This window comes from Lepidochelys kempii, chromosome 16, assembly GCF_965140265.1.
Source record: "Lepidochelys kempii isolate rLepKem1 chromosome 16, rLepKem1.hap2, whole genome shotgun sequence".
Classification (NCBI taxonomy): domain Eukaryota; kingdom Metazoa; phylum Chordata; order Testudines; family Cheloniidae; genus Lepidochelys; species Lepidochelys kempii.
Genome location: NC_133271.1, coordinates 9,996,509 through 10,017,500, shown reverse-complemented (window position 1 = coordinate 10,017,500; position 20,992 = coordinate 9,996,509). Strand labels below are relative to the sequence as shown.

General features: G+C 43.2%; 2 protein-coding genes across 2 annotated transcripts in view; both read left to right on the top strand.

Annotated features, from left to right (window-relative positions):
* Positions 1 to 3,206, top strand: part of LOC140899224 (ectonucleoside triphosphate diphosphohydrolase 2-like) — a 33,796-nt gene extending 30,590 nt beyond the window's left edge. Inside the window, exon 10 of the mRNA XM_073314300.1 lies at positions 496 to 3,206. Within this exon, the coding sequence (XP_073170401.1) occupies positions 496 to 714 (219 nt within the window). The 3' untranslated portion in view covers positions 715 to 3,206. The remainder of the gene's footprint in view (positions 1 to 495) is intronic.
* Positions 3,207 to 4,317: 1,111 nt separating this feature from the next.
* On the top strand, positions 4,318 to 19,077 carry LOC140899223 (ficolin-2-like). Its single transcript, XM_073314299.1, has 11 exons — positions 4,318 to 5,522; positions 6,527 to 6,944; positions 9,997 to 10,110; positions 10,531 to 10,584; positions 11,180 to 11,215; positions 11,734 to 11,769; positions 12,405 to 12,440; positions 12,951 to 13,078; positions 14,408 to 14,537; positions 17,109 to 17,243; positions 18,624 to 19,077. The coding sequence occupies exons 2-11, from the start codon at positions 6,863 to 6,865 to the stop codon at positions 18,869 to 18,871; spliced, it is 999 nt and encodes a 332-aa protein (XP_073170400.1). The 5' UTR covers positions 4,318 to 5,522; positions 6,527 to 6,862; the 3' UTR covers positions 18,872 to 19,077.
* The last annotated feature ends 1,915 nt before the right edge of the window (positions 19,078 to 20,992 follow it).

Here is a 20,992-nt window from a genome sequence, read left to right as displayed (position 1 = left end):
CTGGAGATAATTTAAAACTAAGGGCAAAAAGACATCTTCATGGTTTTCTGAGTTGAGAGATGGGCCTGAGTCAAAAAATATCCCAGTCTGTTTCTGGTTTTTGAATGCCTTGCAAAGTTTGGGAGTGTTCACATCTGGAGAGCTAGTGTGGTCTGTTACAGAGCCGGGGGCCAGCTGTGAAATTTGGGTTCAGATTTTGAATAAACTGGGGGGCAGGGTTAGATTGGTTAGACACATCTTTTAAAAGAAAAGTCACATCCCTTCCCTTCCTGCCTTTGGCCAGGACTGGAAGCAGAAGTGCCCTTCAGAAACTAGTAATCTCCCGAGAAAGCCTGGTCTTTTGAGTCTTCTAACCCAATTTTGAGACCAGGATAAAATTAACTAAGCGTTGGGTCTGGGCATTGAGATATCTGTCTGAGCCTCCAGCCCTGGGCTTCACCTATCACTAGTCACCTGCCACGAACCCAGTCTTACTCTGTTGTTTTGTTTCATTAGGTTGGTAACGTATCAGCTGGCTGGGCTCTTGGGTACATGCTGAATCTGACCAACACCATCCCAGAGGATAAGCCGAGCTCCCTAAAAGGGATTGAATATGGGATCTGGCCCTTGCTCTTCATCCTCTTTGTCCTGATGCTCACGGGCTCCTTCACACGCATCGCATACCGTGTGATGGCTAAGGACAATGGGCAGGATGACATTGTGGAAGAACTCTGACTGTTGTCCCAGGGGTTGTCAGCTCTCAGCAGAGGGCAATTACAGGACAGAGAGAATGAGAGCGCACAAAGGAGTGGCCTGAAGAGACGAAGGTCTCTCCTGTGAGATTTCTGAGACTTGGTGGGCTGCTACTAGGCTTCAGCATTGCAAATAGAGATAGCAACTCTCATGCTGCAGGAAATCTGGGATTGCAGTTAGCTGGCAAGCTACACAATTTCCTGGACCTGTGGAATATGAGACGCTGCAGAGCTGTTGCATAGGTGTCAGAAAAAGCTCTTCAGTGTTTACTTTTTTTCATCCAATCACTTTTTCAAGAGACAAACAGCCAGATGGGGCTTCCAGAGTTCGGCATGGTGCTCAGCCAGCTGGGCCTCCCCCCAAGCCAGACTGGCTGTAAACATGTAGTTTACACTGATGCCATAGAAAGTGCCTGGTAACTAGCCCTGAATGCTGGGTACATGCTGGTAGTTGTTTTCTGTGGAGCTGAGGAGGCAGATCCCAGTGGAAGAGATTCGGATTTCAGTCACTCCTTGAGGTACTCTGGGGTATCTCCCTGGCAGTCAGTTACTTCGGATTTGCACCGTGGTGGCGGATAGCAGAATCAATTGGAAATCTGAAAATAATGGAAATCTGGCCTTGCGCTCTTTTGAAACTCTGGCCCACAGAGACCACAATCAGTAGCTTTTGCAGGAAAAATGGCTTCCTGAGCAAGCCTCAAAGCGAAGTGGCACACTAATACGACGATTGTCATCACAATGGAACCAGGACATTCCTGTCAATTCTAGAAGGGCAGAGTGATCAGATATGATCAGATTGTGAAAAGAATTTGCTGTACAAGGTGCTGTTCCCGCCCAGAAGAGCAGATCCTATGTCCACTGATTGGGAACTGAACGTCCTTAAAATTCAGCTGTAATGTAACTGCCAGTTCACAGTCATGTTCCAATTACGAAAGTAGCTTTTCAGTGTTGGTAGTAATTATCTGATTGTTTCAGCATCTTAGTTTTAACAAAGAAAATATCCATGCTCATCTTCCTGACAGCTTCCTCCTTTCTTGTTAGTGGGAATCTTCAAAAATGAATGATCTCTGTTTCTGGCTTTGGTGGTATTATGTTGTGTATTGAGGTAGCACCTGGAGGTTTCAATCAATATCAGGGCCTCACTGTGCTAGCACTGTGAAAACACACAGAGTCAGCCCATCCCAAAGTTCTCGCAATCTAAGTACACAAGAAAGACAAAAGGTGGGAGGGGAAGCTGAGGCCCAGAAGGTGAAATGACTTGCCCAAAATCATGCATCCAGTCAGTGGCAGAGCCAGGAATAGAAGCCAGATCTTCTGATTTCCAGTCCAATGACCTATCCATTAGACCAGGATTAAAGTTAAGCGGTTAGTTTATATTCCAACATCCAAATTTCCTTTGGAGGGCTGCAATGATACCTGAGCACTTCTAGTGTCGTGTGCTATTCCAGTATTCCTGGAACATGGTGCTTCTGGGAATGATGTCACATCGCTGGCCAATCATTGTCTCTGCTGCTTTACCATAATTCTTGGTACTAACCCTTCATACAGTGACATCAATCCTAGGAAGAAACGGTGGTTCTCTAGGTCAGTGGTTCTCAACCAGGGGTACGCAGAGGTCTTTCGGGGGTACATCAACTTGTCTAGATATTTGCCTAGTTTTACAACAGGCTACATGAAAAGCACTAGCGAAGTCAGTACCAACTAAAATTTCATACAATGACTTGTTTATACTGCTCCTATATGCTGTATACGGAAATGTGCTACAGTATTTATGTTCCAGTTGATTTATTTGATAATTCTATGGTAAAAATGAGAAATTCAGCAATTTTCAGTAACAATGAGCTATGACACTTTTGTATTTTTATGTCTGAGTTTGTAAGCAAGTAGTTTTTAAGTGAGGTGAAACTTGGGGGTACGCAAGACAAATTAGACTCCTGAACGGGATACAGCAGTCTGGAAAGGTTGAGAGCCACTGCCCTAGGTAAAGCCATGGGTACTTTCAAACTCTTGTAAAAGAGCCCAGTGCTATTGAGGAAGTTGCTTTCAAAGAAATGGAAAGGATAAAATAAAATAAAATGTAATCCTTCAACTAAAGACTTTAGAGTGTGATTTTCAAAACTGACTTGGCCAGATTCTTACAGGTATTTAGATGCCTGGGATTTAGGTGCCTAAATACCTTTAACAGTCAGGCCCTGAGTGACTTAAGAACACAAGCTCCAAAATTAAAAGCATTTGTGCTTCTAAGTCAGTCAGGGTACATCTACACTGCAATAAAAATCCTCTCCCCCCTCGCAGGGTTTCAGAGCCCAGGCTCCAGTGCAAGCCTGATCAACTACACTGCAATTTTTAGCCCCAAAGCCTGATACTCCTGAGCCCAAAGCAGATGATCTGGGCCAGCCCAAACTGTGCTGCAGGTCTTTTTTTGCAGTGTAGACGTACCCTTTGGGTAACATTTTTTAAAAGTGTTAAGTGACATAAAAAGAAAAGGAGGACTTGTGGCACCTTAGAGACTAACCAATTTATTTGAGCATAAGCTTTCGTGAGTGAGAGAATATCTTTTATTGCCTTCTGTTAGCAAGAGGGACAAGGTTCTGAGCTACACAGAGCTCTTCTTGTTCACGAGGCCTGGTTGAGACTAGCACAGATTCCCTATTAGAACAACTTTTTATTAAAGTTATACTTAGACATGCAACTCAAAAACAAAAAAAAAGAGCAAACTGAAGGTTCCTACCTCAGCTTTCACTTGGCCCCCAGGTCTTTCCTCCCCGACACTCCACCTGTGGGCTTGAGAACAGCATGAGCTGCCCCAGAAATGTTTGAGCAGCCTTACTGTAATGTACATTTATGAACAATATTTTGGGTGGGATTTTCAAAAGTCTCTAAGTGACTGAGGAGCCTAAGACCCATTTTCAAAATTGAATTTCCATGGGATCCAGGCTCCTAAATACCTATATCCCTTCAGAAAATGGGGCTTAGGCTCCTATGTCACTTAATGACAGGTTTCAGAGTAGCGGCTGTGTTAGTCTGTATTCGCAAAAAGAAAAGGAGTACTTGTGGCACCTTAGAGACTAACACATTTATCTGAGCATAAGCTTTTGTGAGCTACAGCTCACTTCATCCAACGATCTTTTTTCATCTTTTTTTTTTGTTTTTGAGTTGCATGTCTAAGTATAACTTTAATAAAAAGTTGTTCTAATAGGGAATCTGTGCTAGTCTCAACCAGGCCTCGTGAACAAGAAGAGCTCTGTGTAGCTCAGAACCTTGTCCCTCTTGCTAACAGAAGGCAATAAAAGATATTCTCTCACTCACGAAAGCTTATGCTCAAATAAATTGGTTAGTCTCTAAGGTGCCACAAGTCCTCCTTTTCTTTTTGCGAATACAGACTAACACGGCTGCTACTCTGAAACCTGTCATTATGCAAGGCACTGCATTTAGCCGTATGGAGTGGAAATCTATCAACTTCATGAAAAAACTCGTACAGATACAGACAGACATCATCTTCCTTTCCAAATGAAGTGAGCTGTAGCTCACAAAAGCTTATGCTCAAATAAATTGGTTAGTCTCTAAGGTGCCACAAGTACTCCTTTTTTTCTCACTCACATTGTGTCTCTCATATTCTGGGACCAATGCAGCTACAACACTTGCAAAGAACATTTGTAAAAATCCTTGAACTTTAAGACACTCTTTGACATTTCCTCCACGCTGATTTCCACAATGTTTCATTGTTCTATATCGCCCTGGGGATAAACACTGCAATCACATTCCAGCAGGGGTCATGTCCATCCATACCCTATCTCCAGCTGTTGTAAACAAAGATAGGTTTCCTTTCGTAAACTAGGCAGATTAATATGGATGTAAATCCCTCAGTGCCTCCCTCCCTTTGTGTCCTACTAAATCTATTTTTGCCTTCTAGTGTTAAGTGGAAGGAAAGGAATTTGGGTAGTAGCCAATGCTCTTACTGCTGTAATAAGGCTCTTAAGGCTCTTAACAATAAAACAAATCTCCCTGAAAACTCAGTCCACCCCAATAACATTAGTGCAATCAGCCCTGAGGGAGCAGAGCCAGGTAATGTAAGAACGTTGAAGGGATGGGTTTCACGTCATCCTGCTACAGGAGAGACCCGGGTTCCAAAGAAACCTCAGAACACCTGTTTTTGGACCAGTGAAGACTGAGCATGTGGCAGAGGCAACAAACTGGGTTTCCAGGAGCAGGGGGACTGGTGTGGAGGAAAAGATGTAAACTTCCCTGTTTATGGAGTTCTCTTCTGCCATGGAGCAAGTCTGAGAAGGTGGAGGAATGGAAATGGTAGCAGGTAGACACAGCGGAGTTAGTGGAAGAAGGCAGTTCTGACAGCAGAGAGATGGATAGCAGGCTGTGCATTGGTCTCAAGGAAGAGGGCTCCAATCTATAGGGAACCAGGGGGAGAAATGAAAGGACCAAAAGGGATACATCACGGCAGGCACCTTTACTGGTGTCCATATGAAGCATGGCTCTTGTCAAGGTTGAGGGCTGGCTCAGAGTGCTAACCCACCTCCTATTCTGCCTGTGCTCTGCTCAGGTGCTAGGTAAAGGCGCACTAGGGAGTCTCTTACTGCCCAGTCCTGCAAACCCTCGCTCATGTGACTCATCCCTTTAATTTCAGTTAGACTACTCAGATGAACCAGAGTTCACAGGATGGGTTTCTAAATGCTTATCTAACCTGATCAGAGATCTTACAACTATGCCACCACCAAGCAGGATTCCTTGATGAGCAAAACAGTGACAAAAATTGGATGAAAAACACCTTGGCTGGTTAGTGTCTGCCTTGGTGCACTATGTATCTGGTGTACTATGATTAGGGGTCTGGAACACATGAGTTATGAGGAGAGGCTGAGGGAGCTGGGATTGTTTAGCCTGCGGAAGAGAAGAATGAGGGGGGATTTGATAGCTGCTTTCAACTACCTGAAAGGGGGTTCCAAAGAGGATGGCTCTAGACTGTTCTCAATGGTAGCAGATGACAGAACGAGGAGTAATGGTCTCAAGTTGCAGTGGGGGAGGTTTAGGTTGGATATTAGGAAAAACTTTTTCACTAAGAGGGTGGTGAAACACTGGAATGCGTTACCTAGGGAGGTGGTAGAATCTCCTTCCTTAGAGGTTTTTAAGGTCAGGCTTGACAAAGCCCTGGCTGGGATGATTTAACTGGGAATTGGTCCTGCTTCGAGCAGGGGGTTGGACTAGATGACCTTCAGGGGTCCCTTCCAACCCTGATATTCTATGATTCTATGATATCCACAAGATGTGGTCCTTCAGAGCCAGGATGTGCTAATAGTCCAAACGTTTTGGAATTGAGGATTTTTTTTTTAAGATACCTGCCACAGAAGGGGGTTGTTGTTCTATTGGTGGGTCTTTATTCAGGGCCTGATCTATTGAAATCAATGGGAGGGTTTCCACTAATTTCAGTGTTGTTTGGCTTGGATCCTAAAGTAGGTGGCACAGTCCATTAGGAAGAATCCAACTATTATGAGGCTTAATGCGTCTCTGGAAGGTGCTCACACACCAAGATGATGGGCCTGGTATAAGAACCTGAACAGAGCAGAATACAAATGTGTATGTGTGTGACCAAAATTATACAAATACCCAGAGCATGGCTGGGCATTGCTGCTGATTTATAAAGGGCAAGAGATTTGAATGTGGTAACCAGTTATACAGTACCCGCTGCATGAAAGTGACGTGTCGGAGGTGTATTTAGTTCCTTAGTTGTGGGTTAGTTCCTCAGAATTTTGGAATTAAGCTCCTAATAACCCTCTCCCCGACAGCTCTACATTCAGTGTAAATCCCCCGGCTCACCAAAGGGAAACCAGAAGACTGGAACCAGAAGGCCACAGGAGGTTTTATATTTAAAAAAAAAAAAAAGTGTCAACCCTTTTGAGGATTTCCCTGCACCCAGGTGGCAACACTTCCTCTACAGTGATCTCGGCAGGGGAAAAAACTGGACTATGGAGACTGGCTGAGGAGACTGAGAGGTCAGAGGTGGAGCTTAATATTATAATTTGTGTTGCCTGGAAAACTCTCACAGCTCTGAAATGCTAAAGCAGAGGAGAGGGCAGTGAGAAGACGAGTGGAGCTGCCGTTGCGGAGACCAGCAACTGGCCATGGGGAGGGCTGCCCAGCAAACCCTCCTCGCCGTACTCTGCCTAGCAGCTGTGGTTTGTGAGGCTCAGGACACCTGCCCAGGTGAGTGAGGAACAAAGCTGTTACCTTTTAACAACATGGGTCCGACTAGCTACTTTGCAGTAGTTACTGTCCACCCCTGATGGTGAAGCACCACTGAAGACTCGCCTGCAGTGAGGTCTCAGGAAGGGGAATCAGGGCGAAGGAATCAGGCACAGTTCATCTCATGGGATTTCTAAGAAATACTCCCCATAGGAGAGAGGAATCTGGGAGCTAGGGGAGCAGGGTCCCAGCCTCCAAACCCCAGAGAACTGTGGAGAAAGGAAGCTCCTCCACAGTGCTGCACAGCCTCCCCCATGCTTCTCAGTAGCATGGCTCTCTGAGTGGCCACCCCGCCATGCTTATCCGCCTTACTGTTCCTCTTTGGGAAGGGGATGCTGTGGAGGGGGAGTTAGTGTTGATGGGAAATTCCCTAGGTCCCAAACGGAGCATGTTGCTGGGAGCATCTGCCCCCCTAGTTCCATTCCCTCATTACCCCAGAGCCAGGGGGCCCTAACTCCATGGAGCACGTAGAGAGGACTTTCTGCTGATTTCTGAGGAACAGCGGGGATCACACACAATACAGCAGAGCTCTGAACAGGGAGGAACCGGACACATTAGACTCACTTCATAGCTTCCAGCTTCTCCCCATTAGTATTGGGATCTTCTCTGGGCTGTGGCAGACCTGGGGAGGTGGGGATGAGGGAGACAAGGCTGAAAAATTCCCAGTTACTAAGAGGGAACCTTGAAAGACTCCCCTTCTCAAAATGAAACCATCTCCAATAGCATCCCAAGCTGCTCCAATTCTGGCTCATTAATCATCCTCATGAAATCAAACACTTGCTTATGTGCCAGCCCCCACAAAGCCAATGTATGGGCCACACAACACTGTTTCCTCATTCCCTTGCCCCTGGGAGGTACTACCCAGAGTTTTGCAATTAATGTGGAATCTAGAATAAGGGGGAAAATGCAGCTGTACTAAAGCACATACAAAACACAGTCATCTTTTATATTAAGGTTCCATTATTAAATGATTAACTTGTTTTAATACAAGGCTTGTCTATGGTTACAGATTGTTATAGAGTCTGTTAAGTCAATGGGGTGCTTACCACGTCTTAAATCAATAATATGAATGATTATTTACTGTAATAAACCTTTGAATAAAACCATCTATAACATCTTCTGCTGACGTGTTTAGAACCATCTATAACACATACTACATGGGTTTCTAATGTGCTTATAACATCTCTTCAACATTTATAAATGGCACCTTAGTACAACATGTGCACCAAAAGATGCTGATTACAGGCTCTATTACCCTCTGCACCTGGATACAAGTAGCTGGGAAAGCCGTTCCTGCTCCCCATACAGACTTGCATTGATTGAGCTATTTGGGGATGGATAGTTTTTATTGCAGGTTCAGGCTGCTATAAACCAACAGAACCCATGAAATTCAGAGGCGCGGCTGTTAATTTTCAATCCATTCTATTGTTCCACAGACTTTCAGTTCAGAAAGTATTTTAAAATGTTCAAGACTTGGAATTTTCTAACATGTTATATATATTTAAATCCCCCCTCTTAATACACATTCTTGTATAAACCTCGTTCCTAGATCACCTTCACAAATGGCTTCCAGCTTGTAAAAAACTAAAAGCTCTGGTAAGAAAGGGTGAGATACTAACCAATATGTTACATCACCAACACAGACATTGAAAACAGGGAAAAGAACAGTAAAGCCATCAGCGAACAACTTCCAAGCAGAATCCCAGACTCAAAACATGCTTCTCACACCTCAAGTTTCCTATGTGTTGTAATGTTGGCAATTTCTGTTTGGAGGAAGTTGCTGATGTCTTCATTGTTCATTTCCCTGTTCTAATACTATTCAGTATTTGCATAGGTGATGTCTTGTATGGGTTAATAACTGTAACTTTCTCACAATGTGGCTTTATAAAATGTTCCTGGATCTTTTTCTAACCCTGATCCTGCTGTTATATCAACCTACAATTGTTGTGTTCATGGCATACACAGAGAGAGTTAGAGCCCCTTAGAACTTAAAGTGACAGCTTCTAATTTTAACACAGTTGTCAATGCATCAGTGTTTTGGCTAGATGGACTGGTGTTAATTGGCAAAGCTCCACTGAAGTCAATTTGCCAGTTTACAGCAGCTGAAGATCTGATCCTTTTACCCCTTTCTTTCCTGCAGCCTTGTTTTGAAAACTGCTGTTCACACAATGAAGGACTGTCATGGTCATGTACTGTACAGGCAGTCCTCGACTTTACAACGTTCGACTTACAACAAACAGCACTTATGACATTTCTGAATTTACACCCTGCTTTGACTTAAGACAATTGGTTTAGACTTTGAGGCTCGGTCCCACAGTGGAGTGGATTGCGGTTCTGAGTTACGACGTTTCGATTTACGACGCAATTTTCAGGAACTAATTGTGTTACGAGTCCAAGGACTGCCTGTACTGTGTTAAAGATTTGCCATGTTTAAATGTAATATCATCTCTGAAATCATGGATGAAATCATCTTTACTTTATGCAGGTGTCATGAACATACCACCCCCATGTCCCCTTCTTCATCTTTACTAGAGGGACCAAAGTGTTTGTTTTTTAAACTTCTTTTTCTAAGGGCTGACTTTTAAACAATTATAACTCAAACTAGTGGACTTCGCAGAAACTCCATTCTATGTACCGAATTAGTGCTGTAAATTTGGGGATGATAAATTACATGACACATATGTAAGAAGGAGGCTTAATCCCGACTTTAAATGCAAATCTCAATGCAGTCTGGACTATGGAAGCTCTTGAAACTTCAGTTTGCGAGCAAGAGGAAATATGGACTGAGAGGACAGGGTAGTTTGAACCACAGAGGGACAGGCCAGAAAACCCACAGCCTGACAGGGAGTTTGGGGCAGAGGCTTTCCACTCTGACTCTACCTTCCCCCATGGTCCAAAGAAGATTCTTCTGCAGCCCTCCACAGTGGGAACCACAGAGAATTCCACCTGGAATTCACATTTGCAGAACATCCCATATCCTCCGTGTCTGATAAATATTATTTTATGTCTCCAGAAGTGAAAATGGTGGGTCTTGGTGGTAATGAGAAGCTCGCTATTCTGCAAGGATGCCCTGGTGTTCCTGGTGCCACAGGTCTCAAAGGAGAACCCGGAGCTGCAGGAATGAGAGGTACTTTCCTCAGCATTGAGTGAGAATTGGCTTTGGATGGTGCAGGCACAAACATGAATTACTCAATAAATAACAGGTTTCAGAGTAGCAGCCGTGTTAGTCTGTATCTGCGAAAAGAAAAGGAGGACTTGTGGCACCTTAGAGACTAACAAATGTATTTGAGCATAAGCTTTCGTGAGCTACAGCTCACTTCATCAGATATAACCATAGTGTTGCTGATTAAAAGACCATGTAAATTACATGCAGGATTTGACCAATATCATCAACTGATGAAAACTGGCTTGGTTCCATTCGCTTCAGTGTCCTTTTTCATTGCCTGAGGATTCAGCCAGAAAGGGTAGAATTGGGAGCTCAGATCTGTTCTAATTTCTTCTGTGTTTGAAAATATAAAATGTTTAAATTCATTCTCTGTGTTTGTAGGAGAAAAGGGAACTCAGGGGAGCCCTGGGAAGATGGGACCAGCTGGAGAGAAAGGTAAAGTAATAAAAAGACTAAGTAAATTTGTTTAACTACCATCAAATAATTTTTAACATTTGAATTTTCCTTTTATGAAACATTTAACAATACCCCTCCTCCCATCTTTCTCTCAATTTAGAGCATGAATCAAATTTAGGCCTCTCTTTGTTTTATGACTCACTCATGAACTGTTCCTAATTGCTAAGAATGTATCCATTATTCCTGGTGTTCACCAAAGTATTCTCAGCCGCTGGCTGTTTTGTGAAATGCTTGCTACAGGCATTGGTAATTTATGATGTGGAGTCACGGGATCTAGTTGACTGAAACCTTTTAATATGAGAGTGATGACTGAAGAACTTCTGGTATGAATTCATGCAGTCTGCAGGACAAGTAAGTAGTTTCATTAATACTAGCAGTGATCTAAATATTCATGAACAGCAAATAGTCGGACTCCATTGAATGGACACTAATGACATTTTGGGCCATTTTTTCACAAACAAATTCATAGATCTGTGTTTTCAGTATTCACCCAGCTCTTATCCCAATAGAACCTCAGTTCTAAGCTTTCATTGAGATTGCTACGTCTCTGTTCATTCTTTCCATTTTCCACCAGGAGAGAATGGTGACATTGGTGTTCCTGGTCTGAAAGGTAAGAGACCTCCAATAATTTTTACTTGTTGAGCTATACTCCTGTCTTTTATGCTGTTATCCTTAGTGATAGAAACTGAGTCAGTAGGGAGTGCAGTTGTGACATGCTAAGAGTTTTTCAAAGAACTCTGCACCCAATGCGTCCCAGAGTCAATGGGAGTTGGGCACTTAACTTTTTTGGTCTCCTTTGGAAATTCCAGCCTTCACCTCAAAAATAAAATAAAAAGAGCCCACCCCAACATACACAGTTGCCCAAATTACACTCTTATTTGTACTCGTTCAACTCGGATGAAGTCAGGGGGGTGGTACTGATGTGAAAAAGAATTTGTCCCTCTCTCCTCTGTGTCACACTTATCAAACTCTGGAAGGGTTAATATTTTTTCTATGGGGTGATGTAGGGGAACTGGGGTTTTACACCAACATGGAATTAATAACAAATGCTGGGATGAGCACTCAGATCAGGATGCTGTCTCTTGGCTGTGTAATGATTTGTTCCTGTGTGTTTTTTGGTGTTTTTAGGAGATAAAGGAGACAGTGGAATACCTGGAACTATAAGTAAGAACATCTGCAATTTCTTTTATGGCAAGAGTATAATTTGATTTCATTTTAAAAGAAGTACACTTGAACCTCTCAGGAAACTTTCAGAGTGCAATTTGTTTGCACACAATACTGAATTTGTTAATATCCCTGGAGCTGATGAGCTATCCAAGAGTGTGAAAAAACTTCAATAATTAGAGATGAGCATGGGCTGTCACATGTGCATCTGCATTTGGATCGAGAACTGATCTCCCCTGAAAGTTTGGGGAGGCTCAGATCACAGCCAATGTGTGAAATTATGCTACTTTGGTGCAGAAGGAACTAAAGGGATAAAATGTATTTCACACCCTACAATTGCCTGAATATTTCCCAGCTTGTGAAGAATGTTAGGTAAGGTGTAACTGGATGTTATTTTTATGGATGAGGGTGTGGGAAGTAAAATCTATGGCTGGAGAGAATTTAGGACACTGATCTTTGTCTAGGGAAGGACTTGTCTCCACATACTGGTAGCTGGGGTTAGAGATGCGTTAAGATGCTTTACTGTCTCTTAACTCATGATACATACATGCCTTGTGGCCTGAGCAGGAGTTTAGGAAAATATCATTCTTTTCCTGGTTTCAATCCCCCTTCCTTCTGTTTGCCTTCCTGAACAGCTGAGGAGGAGCTGAAGGACGTACACTGTAAGACAGGTGAGTGTTTCCTAGAATCACATTACTTGAGCTGTCAACTCATCCCATTCAAGGGACCTGGAGGTCAGCTCACAGGGTAGAGACACAGTCAAAGGTGCTTGGAATTCATTCCGACTTCTGTAGCAACTAGTGTAACTGACACCTCTTTCTGATATGTTAGCATTATTGACTTACATGCGTTTGTTATACCAGAAACCCTCCTGACTATAATACAAGCAGGTAATCCTGTAAAATGGGCTAATGACTAAAAGCCACTGTGGATCCTTGTGTACATTTCTATATGAAGTCTGAAGGAGTCAGTTTAATCGGGAATGTACCGTTTTGCTGATGTCTTTTCAAATAGAAGTCAGGACTTAGGAAAGCTGTTTAAAAAGAAATCCAGTACTCTAGGGTTTGGAAAAGACAACTATTTGAAATTCCTAGTTCCTTGAAAAGGGATCAATGATGCTTGTGTAATTATCCATTCCAGCAAGTAATTTATTTATAACATTAAATTACCATCCTCTCCAGGAGCGAAGAACTGCAAGGAGCTGTTAGCCAGAGGGAACATCATGAGCGGCTGGTACACCATCTACCCCCATGACTGTAACACCATGACTGTGCTGTGTGACATGGACACAGACGGAGGTGGATGGATAGTAAGTGAGAACAAATCATGGAGTGCTCGTTCTTGCTGCCATCAAAGCCAATGCAAATCATTGATGGATTTCACAGGGCGTGGGATGGGGCCAAGGGTTTGCTCAAACAAGTCAGTTCCTAGAAAGGACATCAACCATGTGAAGGCATTTGTAACCTTGGTTGAAAATGAAATCTATTTCTTTGTGCTGTCCCAGTGATACATGTTCACTAGGAGCAGGAGTTCAAACAGAAACTTCCCATCTTGGCAGTGTGTTTAAGATAAAATTGAGGCTGAACTGGGAGCTTGTTTAAATCTGTTCTGTTAGAATTTGGGGGAAGAGGAGGTGCACAAGGTGAGGAAAAAAGTGAGGAGCTGATGGTGTTAAGGGAGTGAGGTCTTACAGGTTCTGGTTACCTTTGTATCCAATACCTATCGCCATATAAAAGAAAAACCCCGTAGTCCACTGTGTTAAATGGAGTTGAAAGAGGAGGGAAAATATGTGCAATGCAGAGGAATTCTGTTTCACTAGGAATTCACAATTGCAGAATTTGGCTTATTTACAAATCAGAATAAAACTTGAAAATTTTAAAATTCTCCAAATGAATATTCTGATTTTTGTTTTGTTTTGGATCAATCAAAAACGTTTCATTTAGCTAACATCAGCACAAGTGTGTCATTTTGATTTTGACTTTTGTTTATATTATAATATATAGTACAAGAGGTTGAGAATTCAATACAATTTTATGAAGCATTTCAGTTTCAATGGGACTGCATTTTCTGACCAGCTTTTAATATTTTATTCTTTTAACTTCCAATTTCCCTGTTAAGCCTATTAACACAGCAGTGGGAGGATTTCCCTTTTTGGTGCTAAGGCACCAGGTGCTCAGAAAGTTTCACTTGCACAACTGGAACATGGCTGTAGACAAGCTCCTTATCGGTCATTTTTGTCCGCAGCTGCTATCTTATGTCACTTATTTATGTAGAAGTAATTCCTTAGCTTTCCAGCATGTAAGAGGTGAAATTGTATTAGTTCATTGCTTTAGACTTCTATTTGTGGGCTCGATGCAGAAAGTACTGGGTGAGATTCTATGGTCCATGTATGGAGGAGACCTTCCTGGCCTTAAAATCTATGAATCTGTTACAGCATCTATCCACTTTGTCAATTTTCAAAACAGATGAAAATAAGTACCAGTAATTAAATGCCAATCTGAGCTCTCATTTATATCCTGTGAGGCAGAGTAGAATTTGACTAGTTTAATAGTGACTGTGGATGCTTTAAAATTCTGCTCTGGTACTCTTGCTTTGTTCAGGACAGAAACTGACCTGCATCCCTTTCATTTCCCCACAGGTGTTCCAGAGGCGGGCAGATGGTTCAGTGGATTTTTTCCGTGACTGGCATTCATACAAGAGAGGTTTTGGCAGCCGCCTGACAGAATTCTGGTTGGGAAATGACAATATTCACCTATTAACCTCTTTTGGTAACTAAACAACATGCATCGTGTGCACTTTTCCCCACCAAGTTCTTGCTCTGTACTTGATTGTAGAGTGTTCTCTTTATAACTTTAACTAGGCTCTCTGATAAGGAAAAGGACAGTCCAGCCATAGGTCAGCTACTGACTTTCCTTATTGTGTGTTTTTCTAGAGAGAGATGGATTTAAGGTGGCGGTTGTGATGGGTTCCCCCTGGGGTGCAACCTGGAACTGGGGTACCACTGAGCCCTCTGACTCACCAGCCTGGTCTCCCTCTCTGCACTGTGCTGCTGTGCCAGGCTCCCAGTCCTACACTCCCACCAGCATTCACACAGGCAGGGACACACCCAGTTGTATGCAGGCTTTGGCCAGCCGCTATATGAACCAACAATAGAGAGGCTGCAGCCAAAATTACCCCCAGCATCCCAGCCCAGGACCCCAGAGCTGTACTTTTCTGCTCTGGTCAAAATCCCAACCAGTATGAATTTATTACTCAGTTCTCCTCTCCCTCAATGTGGAGAGGAATATGCACACTTGTGGTAACCAAGCTGAGATTTTTCCCTAGACACTTCACTTAAAGGCACACTGGTTTAGGTTAAAATATAAAGCAAGTTTAATAGCTACAAAAAGATAGATTTTAAATTATTATAAGTGATAGCAAACAGATCAAAGCGGATTACCTAGTAAATAAACAAAAACGCAAACTAAGCTTAACATACTAGAAGGATAGATTTAGAATGAACAATCTCTCGGCCTGACTGATGATACAAGCAGGCTCGCAGATTCTCAAGGCACAAGCTGCACTTGCTTTGCAGGTTGGGATCCCCACCCCCGTTTCAAGTCCTTTTCTTTCAGAGCTTTTCTCAGGTGTTCAGTTGTGGGGGAGTGAAGAACAACTGATAATGTCACTTCCTGCCTTATATAGCTTTAGCATATGGAGGGAACCCTTTGTTCCAAAAACAGTTCCCAGCCCAGTTTGTGGAAAAATACAGGTACCGAAAATGGAGTCCAGAGTCATGTGGTCTGGTCACATCCCCCTCCAGAGTCATAGCAGCCATTACTTACAGGCTGTCTTGAGCGTTCTCAGGAAGGCTCACTGGGTGGTGGATGAGCTTCTCCTAAGGCCTATTGTTTTTCCTAATGGCCCATTATCTTGAATAGGCCCTTCCCAAGCAGCTGTCTAAGCTGGTAGCATTTTGCCTAGTGGGTGTCACCCAAGTGTAACTACATGTGAAATACAGATCCCTAGTCAATATTCATAACTTTAGATACAAAAATGATGCATGCATACAAATAGGATAATCATATTCAGCAAATCATAACTTTTCCAATAAGAAAAGGAGGACTTGTGGCACCTTAGAGACTAACCAATTTATTTGAGCATAAGCTTTCGTGAGCTACAGCTCACTTCCACAGTATGCATCCAATGAAGTGAGCTGTAGCTCACGAAAGCTCATGCTCAAATAAATTGGTTAGTCTCTAAGGTGCCACAAGTACTCCTTTTCTTTTTGCAAATACAGACTAACACGGCTGCTACTCTGAAACTTTTCCAATGACACCTTACATGACTCCTCTTGTACAAAATGCATAATAATTATGCCATAATCATACCATAATAATATTACTATGGTGAATATGGGTCATAGTGTCACAGCGGCTGCCATCCCATAATTGTTAAGGTTCACTATTAATTCTATGCAAAGCCATAACATGTTAAATGCTGGTAATAGTGGACATGCATGTTACAAAAAAGGGTTCTTTTGTGAAATCTCATTGGACCAGCTAACACTGTAGCTCTGGTGGCTCCAGTCAGGGCCTGGTAAATAGAGTGATGAATCAAATGGCAAATATTCCTTACCAGAAATTCCTATCTTCTCCTGCCTATGAGAGACAGATGGACTGGCTGACCAGACTCCAGAACATAGAGCACTAGAGGCTGTTCTGTTTATGCCCTTCTTGTTTGAGTGTTGATTCTTGGTCTCAAGTTAAGGAAGAGCATGTACCCAGAGACTGCTGATTTTTCTTACTGTGGCAAACAGGAACTCTAAAAATAACGCAGGAAATGTAGAGAAGGCTTTGTTTTGCAAAATCTGGGCCTCCTGAGAACTTTCTTTCCAGTTGCCCATAGCCCTTCTCTGTCCCTCCCCAAACCAGTTGATCAATCAAGTTTTCAACACATTAGCAACACACCTTAAAAAGTCATTATTGCTCTGCAAGTAGGGGCTAATGAAACCGATTTCAAATATCTTCTTGCTTAGCAGCTAGCATTCAGTCATACATAACCAGCGAAGGTTTCGAGGGTTTCTTTATAGTTGCTTCTAGTTTTTCTGGCACTTAGATGTAAATGTATCCACTAAGATGTAAATATAACCAAGATAAGAGATGCAACCTACCATCCAGGATGGGTCAGCAATAAATCCAGTGGAAAGGAGGAGATTTTGGTGTCAGAGCTGAAGGGAAGGGTGCTGCTGGTTTGCCTCTATTAGAGGTGAGGTGAAGTTGAAGGAACTCCTAAAGATGCAAAATGTGGATGGAATGTGTGATGAGCTATTTTCTTTCTTTCCAATTTGTTTCCATTAGGAGATAATGAACTTCGCATTGACCTCACAGATTTCGATAACATCCATGCATTTGCCAAGTACAAGTCATTCAAAATTTTAGGAGAGACTGAAAATTACAAGCTGATTCTTGGAGATTTCCTTGGGGGTAATGCAGGTAGGTGCCATACATGGTCTCTACATTTCATAGCACAGAGAAATGCTACAATGCCATTGGAGGTGTACAGAATCCCACAACAAAAGTAAATTAAACTTCTCATCTACAATTACTCTGCCATTTCCTAAGGCTAAATCTTGAAGTTATTACCCTCTCCTACTCAGTCCTTAGTCAGGCAAACTCCCATCAAAGTCACTGGGCATTTTACCTGAGTCAGGAGCTCAGAACGTGGTCCAGATAAATGGCAGGTGAGCGTCATTACAGATGGAAAGTTATTCAGATAAAAGAAGAGCAGAGCTGAATCTTCACCGCAAACTCAAATGGATCCTGAATTGGACCTTTGAGGTTAGAAAAAGTTTGTTTAGCTGTATTTATGATGTTCATGAATTGCTGCTCCACCTGACTTAAACTGAGAGTAGAGGCAGAAAGAAGTAGCAATCTCACACAGGAGCCTTGCTACGGGAGTAAAACTGACTGGAAAAGGGAATGTCCATGTAATGTGAAATTCCAGATTGCTGACATTTTGTTACTTATCAGAATGCGACACTAATAGTGTGAAATTTCTGGTGGAACCAAACAGTCTATTTGGCATCCACCTGCCCGCTGGGGAGCTGGGGAGCCTGCCCACCAGGGAGCTGAGGAGCTAGCTGTTTTGTTGTCTAAACTCGATCTCACACTCTGGTTTGATATGGGTCCATTTTCGGGGCTCCTGTGTATAATCTCTGGTTCTAAATGGATTCTCAACTCATCCCATCCTTCTCCAGAGGAATTTGGCCATGGTCCTGTTGGGTTTGCTGCAGTCAACAGCCATGATCTTTGAAGTGCCCGTACTGTTATTGTTTATTTATATCATGATAGCGCCTAGAGGACCGAAACGAGATCAGGTACTGTTGTACTATCAGTTAATCGGTTCTGTACATGGTAAGAGAAGTGGCAATCTCAATAGACAAGGCAGGGGGTGCAGGTAAGGAATTATGATTTACAACTAAGGAACTGAAGTGCCGAGGTATTATGACTGCCACTTTCAGAGAGGCTTAAGGTACCCAACTCCCGTTGACTTTCTAGCGACTTGTCCCAGGTTACCCAGGAGGTGTGTGACAATCCTAGTCCTAGTCAGGTGACTTAGCCACAGGCGTTCTGTGGAATACCTGCACCTCAGAAGAGCTGGAGGTGGTATGTAACCCAGCACCTGCTGCATCAGGAACCCAGATGGAAGCGGTTAAATTGAGCTTCAGACTTCCTTCTATAGTTCCAGGGATTCCGAGTGCCTCATGAAAGGGGGAAATGGACAGCACGACTCCAGGAATGTTAGATTTGGCCACTGAGGAACTAAACTGCCTGCGACCTGCCATAAACAGTGGTTTCATTTACGTCACACAGGGGATTCGTTATCCGGCCACAACAACATGCTGTTCTCCACTAAAGACCGACAGCAAGATCCTGGTTCGAACGCATGTGCAACAACCTACAAGGGGGCCTGGTGGTACAGTAGCTGCCATTCTTCCAACCTGAATGGGATGTACTGGCTGGGAGCCCACAGCAGCTTTGCAGACGGGGTGAACTGGCAGGCAGGCAAAGGGTACAACTACTCCTACAAACGGTCCGAAATGAAATTCAGGCCCGTTTAGCCCAGCAGGAAGGCAGGCGATCACACAGCAGTGAGCGCATCACAGGAGTAAACTTATTTTGTATGCCACTACGTGTATATCAATAATTTTGAGTTTCTTCCCCCTCTCCTTAAGATTGCTACTTTCTTCTGGCACCTGACTTGCTATTGCATAGTGGCTTTTTTTTTTTTGAGCTGTGAATCTAAATATAACTTTAATAAAAGTTTGTTCTAATGGGCAATCTGAGCTAGTCTCAACCAGGCCTCGTGGTGCTTTTGCTTTGTTTTTTTATTGTGGATATAGAATGTTACACTTTGTTACACAGTCAACCTTACTTTACCTGCCAGCTGAGGTTTTCCATGGTTCATCTAGTGGCAGTGCAAGGTGGGGAGAGACAGAGTTATGGATCAAAGGGTTTGAGAACAACTGGAAATCTTTCACACGCTGTCTGCTCTGCATTGCTGATCATTTTGAGAACTAAATAAATCATTTCTTTATAATGGAACTGAGGCTGCACTTCTTTGTTTCCAGATAATTAGGGCTGACATAGGAATATCCTTCTGAGCAGGTTTCTGTTGTCCAGATAATGAGCATCCCCATTCTGCAATCCTATACAAAGGTCATGCGGAAGGGCTTCTGCAGGAGGGGCATGGTGTCTTGTTGGCCTGATTCTTACAGGTATGTAGGTGCCTGGGAGATAGGTGTCTAAATCCCTTTAACAATGTGGACCTGAGTGACTTAGGAATACAAGTTCCATTAAAAGTCAATGGCATGTGTGCTTCTAAGTCATTCAGGGTATGTCTACGCTGCAATAAAAAACCCATGACACCAAGTCTCAGAGCCTGAGTCAGCTGGGGCTTGGGATTCAGGCTGCAGGGCGAAAAATTGCAGTTTGCATTTGGCCTGGAACCCCTCTGAGACTGTCCCTCCTCACAGGGTTTCAGAGCCCAGGCTCCAGACCAAGCCTAAAAGCCTACACTGCAAGTTTTAGCCGGGCAGCCAGAGCCCCGTGAGCCCAAGTCAGCTGATCTGGGCCAGCCCCAACTGTGCTGCAGGTATTTTATTGCAGTGTAGACATACCCGTTGGGTAACATTTTAAAAAAGTGCTAAGTGATATAGCAGCCTAAGCCCCAGTTTCTAAAGGGATATAGGTACTTAGGAGCCTAGATCTCATTGACTTTCACTTTTGAAAATGGGTCCTAGGCCCCCTCAGTCACTCAGACGCTTTTGAAAATCCCACCCATAATGTTGTTCATAAATGTACGTTACAGCAAAGCTGCTCAAACATTTCTGGGGCACTCATGATGGTCTGAAGCCCAAAGCTGGAGCATGGGGGAGGGCAGGCCTGCGGGCGAAGTGAAAGCTGAGGTAGGAACATTCAGTTTGCTTCTTTTTTTTTTTTTGAGCTGCATGTCTTAGTATAACTTTACTAAAAGGTTGTTCTAAGGGGCAATCTGTGCTAATCTCAACCAGGCCTCGTGGTGCTTTTGCTTTGTTCTTTTTTTATTGTGGATATAGAAGGTTTCATTTTGTTTCACAGTCAAGATTCTGTCTGTGCTCAGCAGAAGTTCCAGCCCTGTCCAATGTCATCCAGATTAGGCTGCCATTTTTTAAAATCAAGAGAGACAAGGTGGGTGAGGTAATATCTTCTATTGGACCAGCTGCTGTTGGTGAAAGAGCCAAGCTCTTGAGCTTCACAGAGCCTGAAGAAGAAGAGCCCCGAAGAAGAGCTCTGTGTAACTCAGAAACTTGTCCCTTTCACTAACAGAAGGCAATACAAGATATTCCCTCACCCACCTTGTGTCTCTTGTATTCTGGGACCACTATAGCTACACCAACACAGCACAGAACATTTGTAAAAATCCTTGAACTTTGACACTCTTTGTTGGACACTTCCCCCATGGCTGAGTTCCACAATGTTTCATTGTTCTATATCGCCCTGGGGATAAACACTGCAATCACACTCCAGGAGGGGTCACATCCATCCATACCCTATCTCCAGCTGTTGTGAACAAAGATAGGTTTCCTTTCGTAAACTAGGCAGATGAATATTTATGAGTCCCTCAGTGCCTCCCTCCCTCTCTGTCCTAGTAAATCTATTTTTGCCTTCTAGCATTAAGTGGAAGGAAAGGAACTTGGGTA

Bases quoted from the DNA above. Each gene is read 5' to 3' on its own strand.
- LOC140899223 (XM_073314299.1), top strand. From the start codon at position 6,863: ATGGGGAGGGCTGCCCAGCAAACCCTCCTCGCCGTACTCTGCCTAGCA. The intron at 6,945-9,996 runs GTGAGTGAGGAA...TTATGTCTCCAG, and splicing joins GGCTCAGGACACCTGCCCAG to AAGTGAAAATGGTGGGTCTT. The intron at 11,216-11,733 runs GTAAGAGACCTC...TGGTGTTTTTAG, and splicing joins TGGTGTTCCTGGTCTGAAAG to GAGATAAAGGAGACAGTGGA.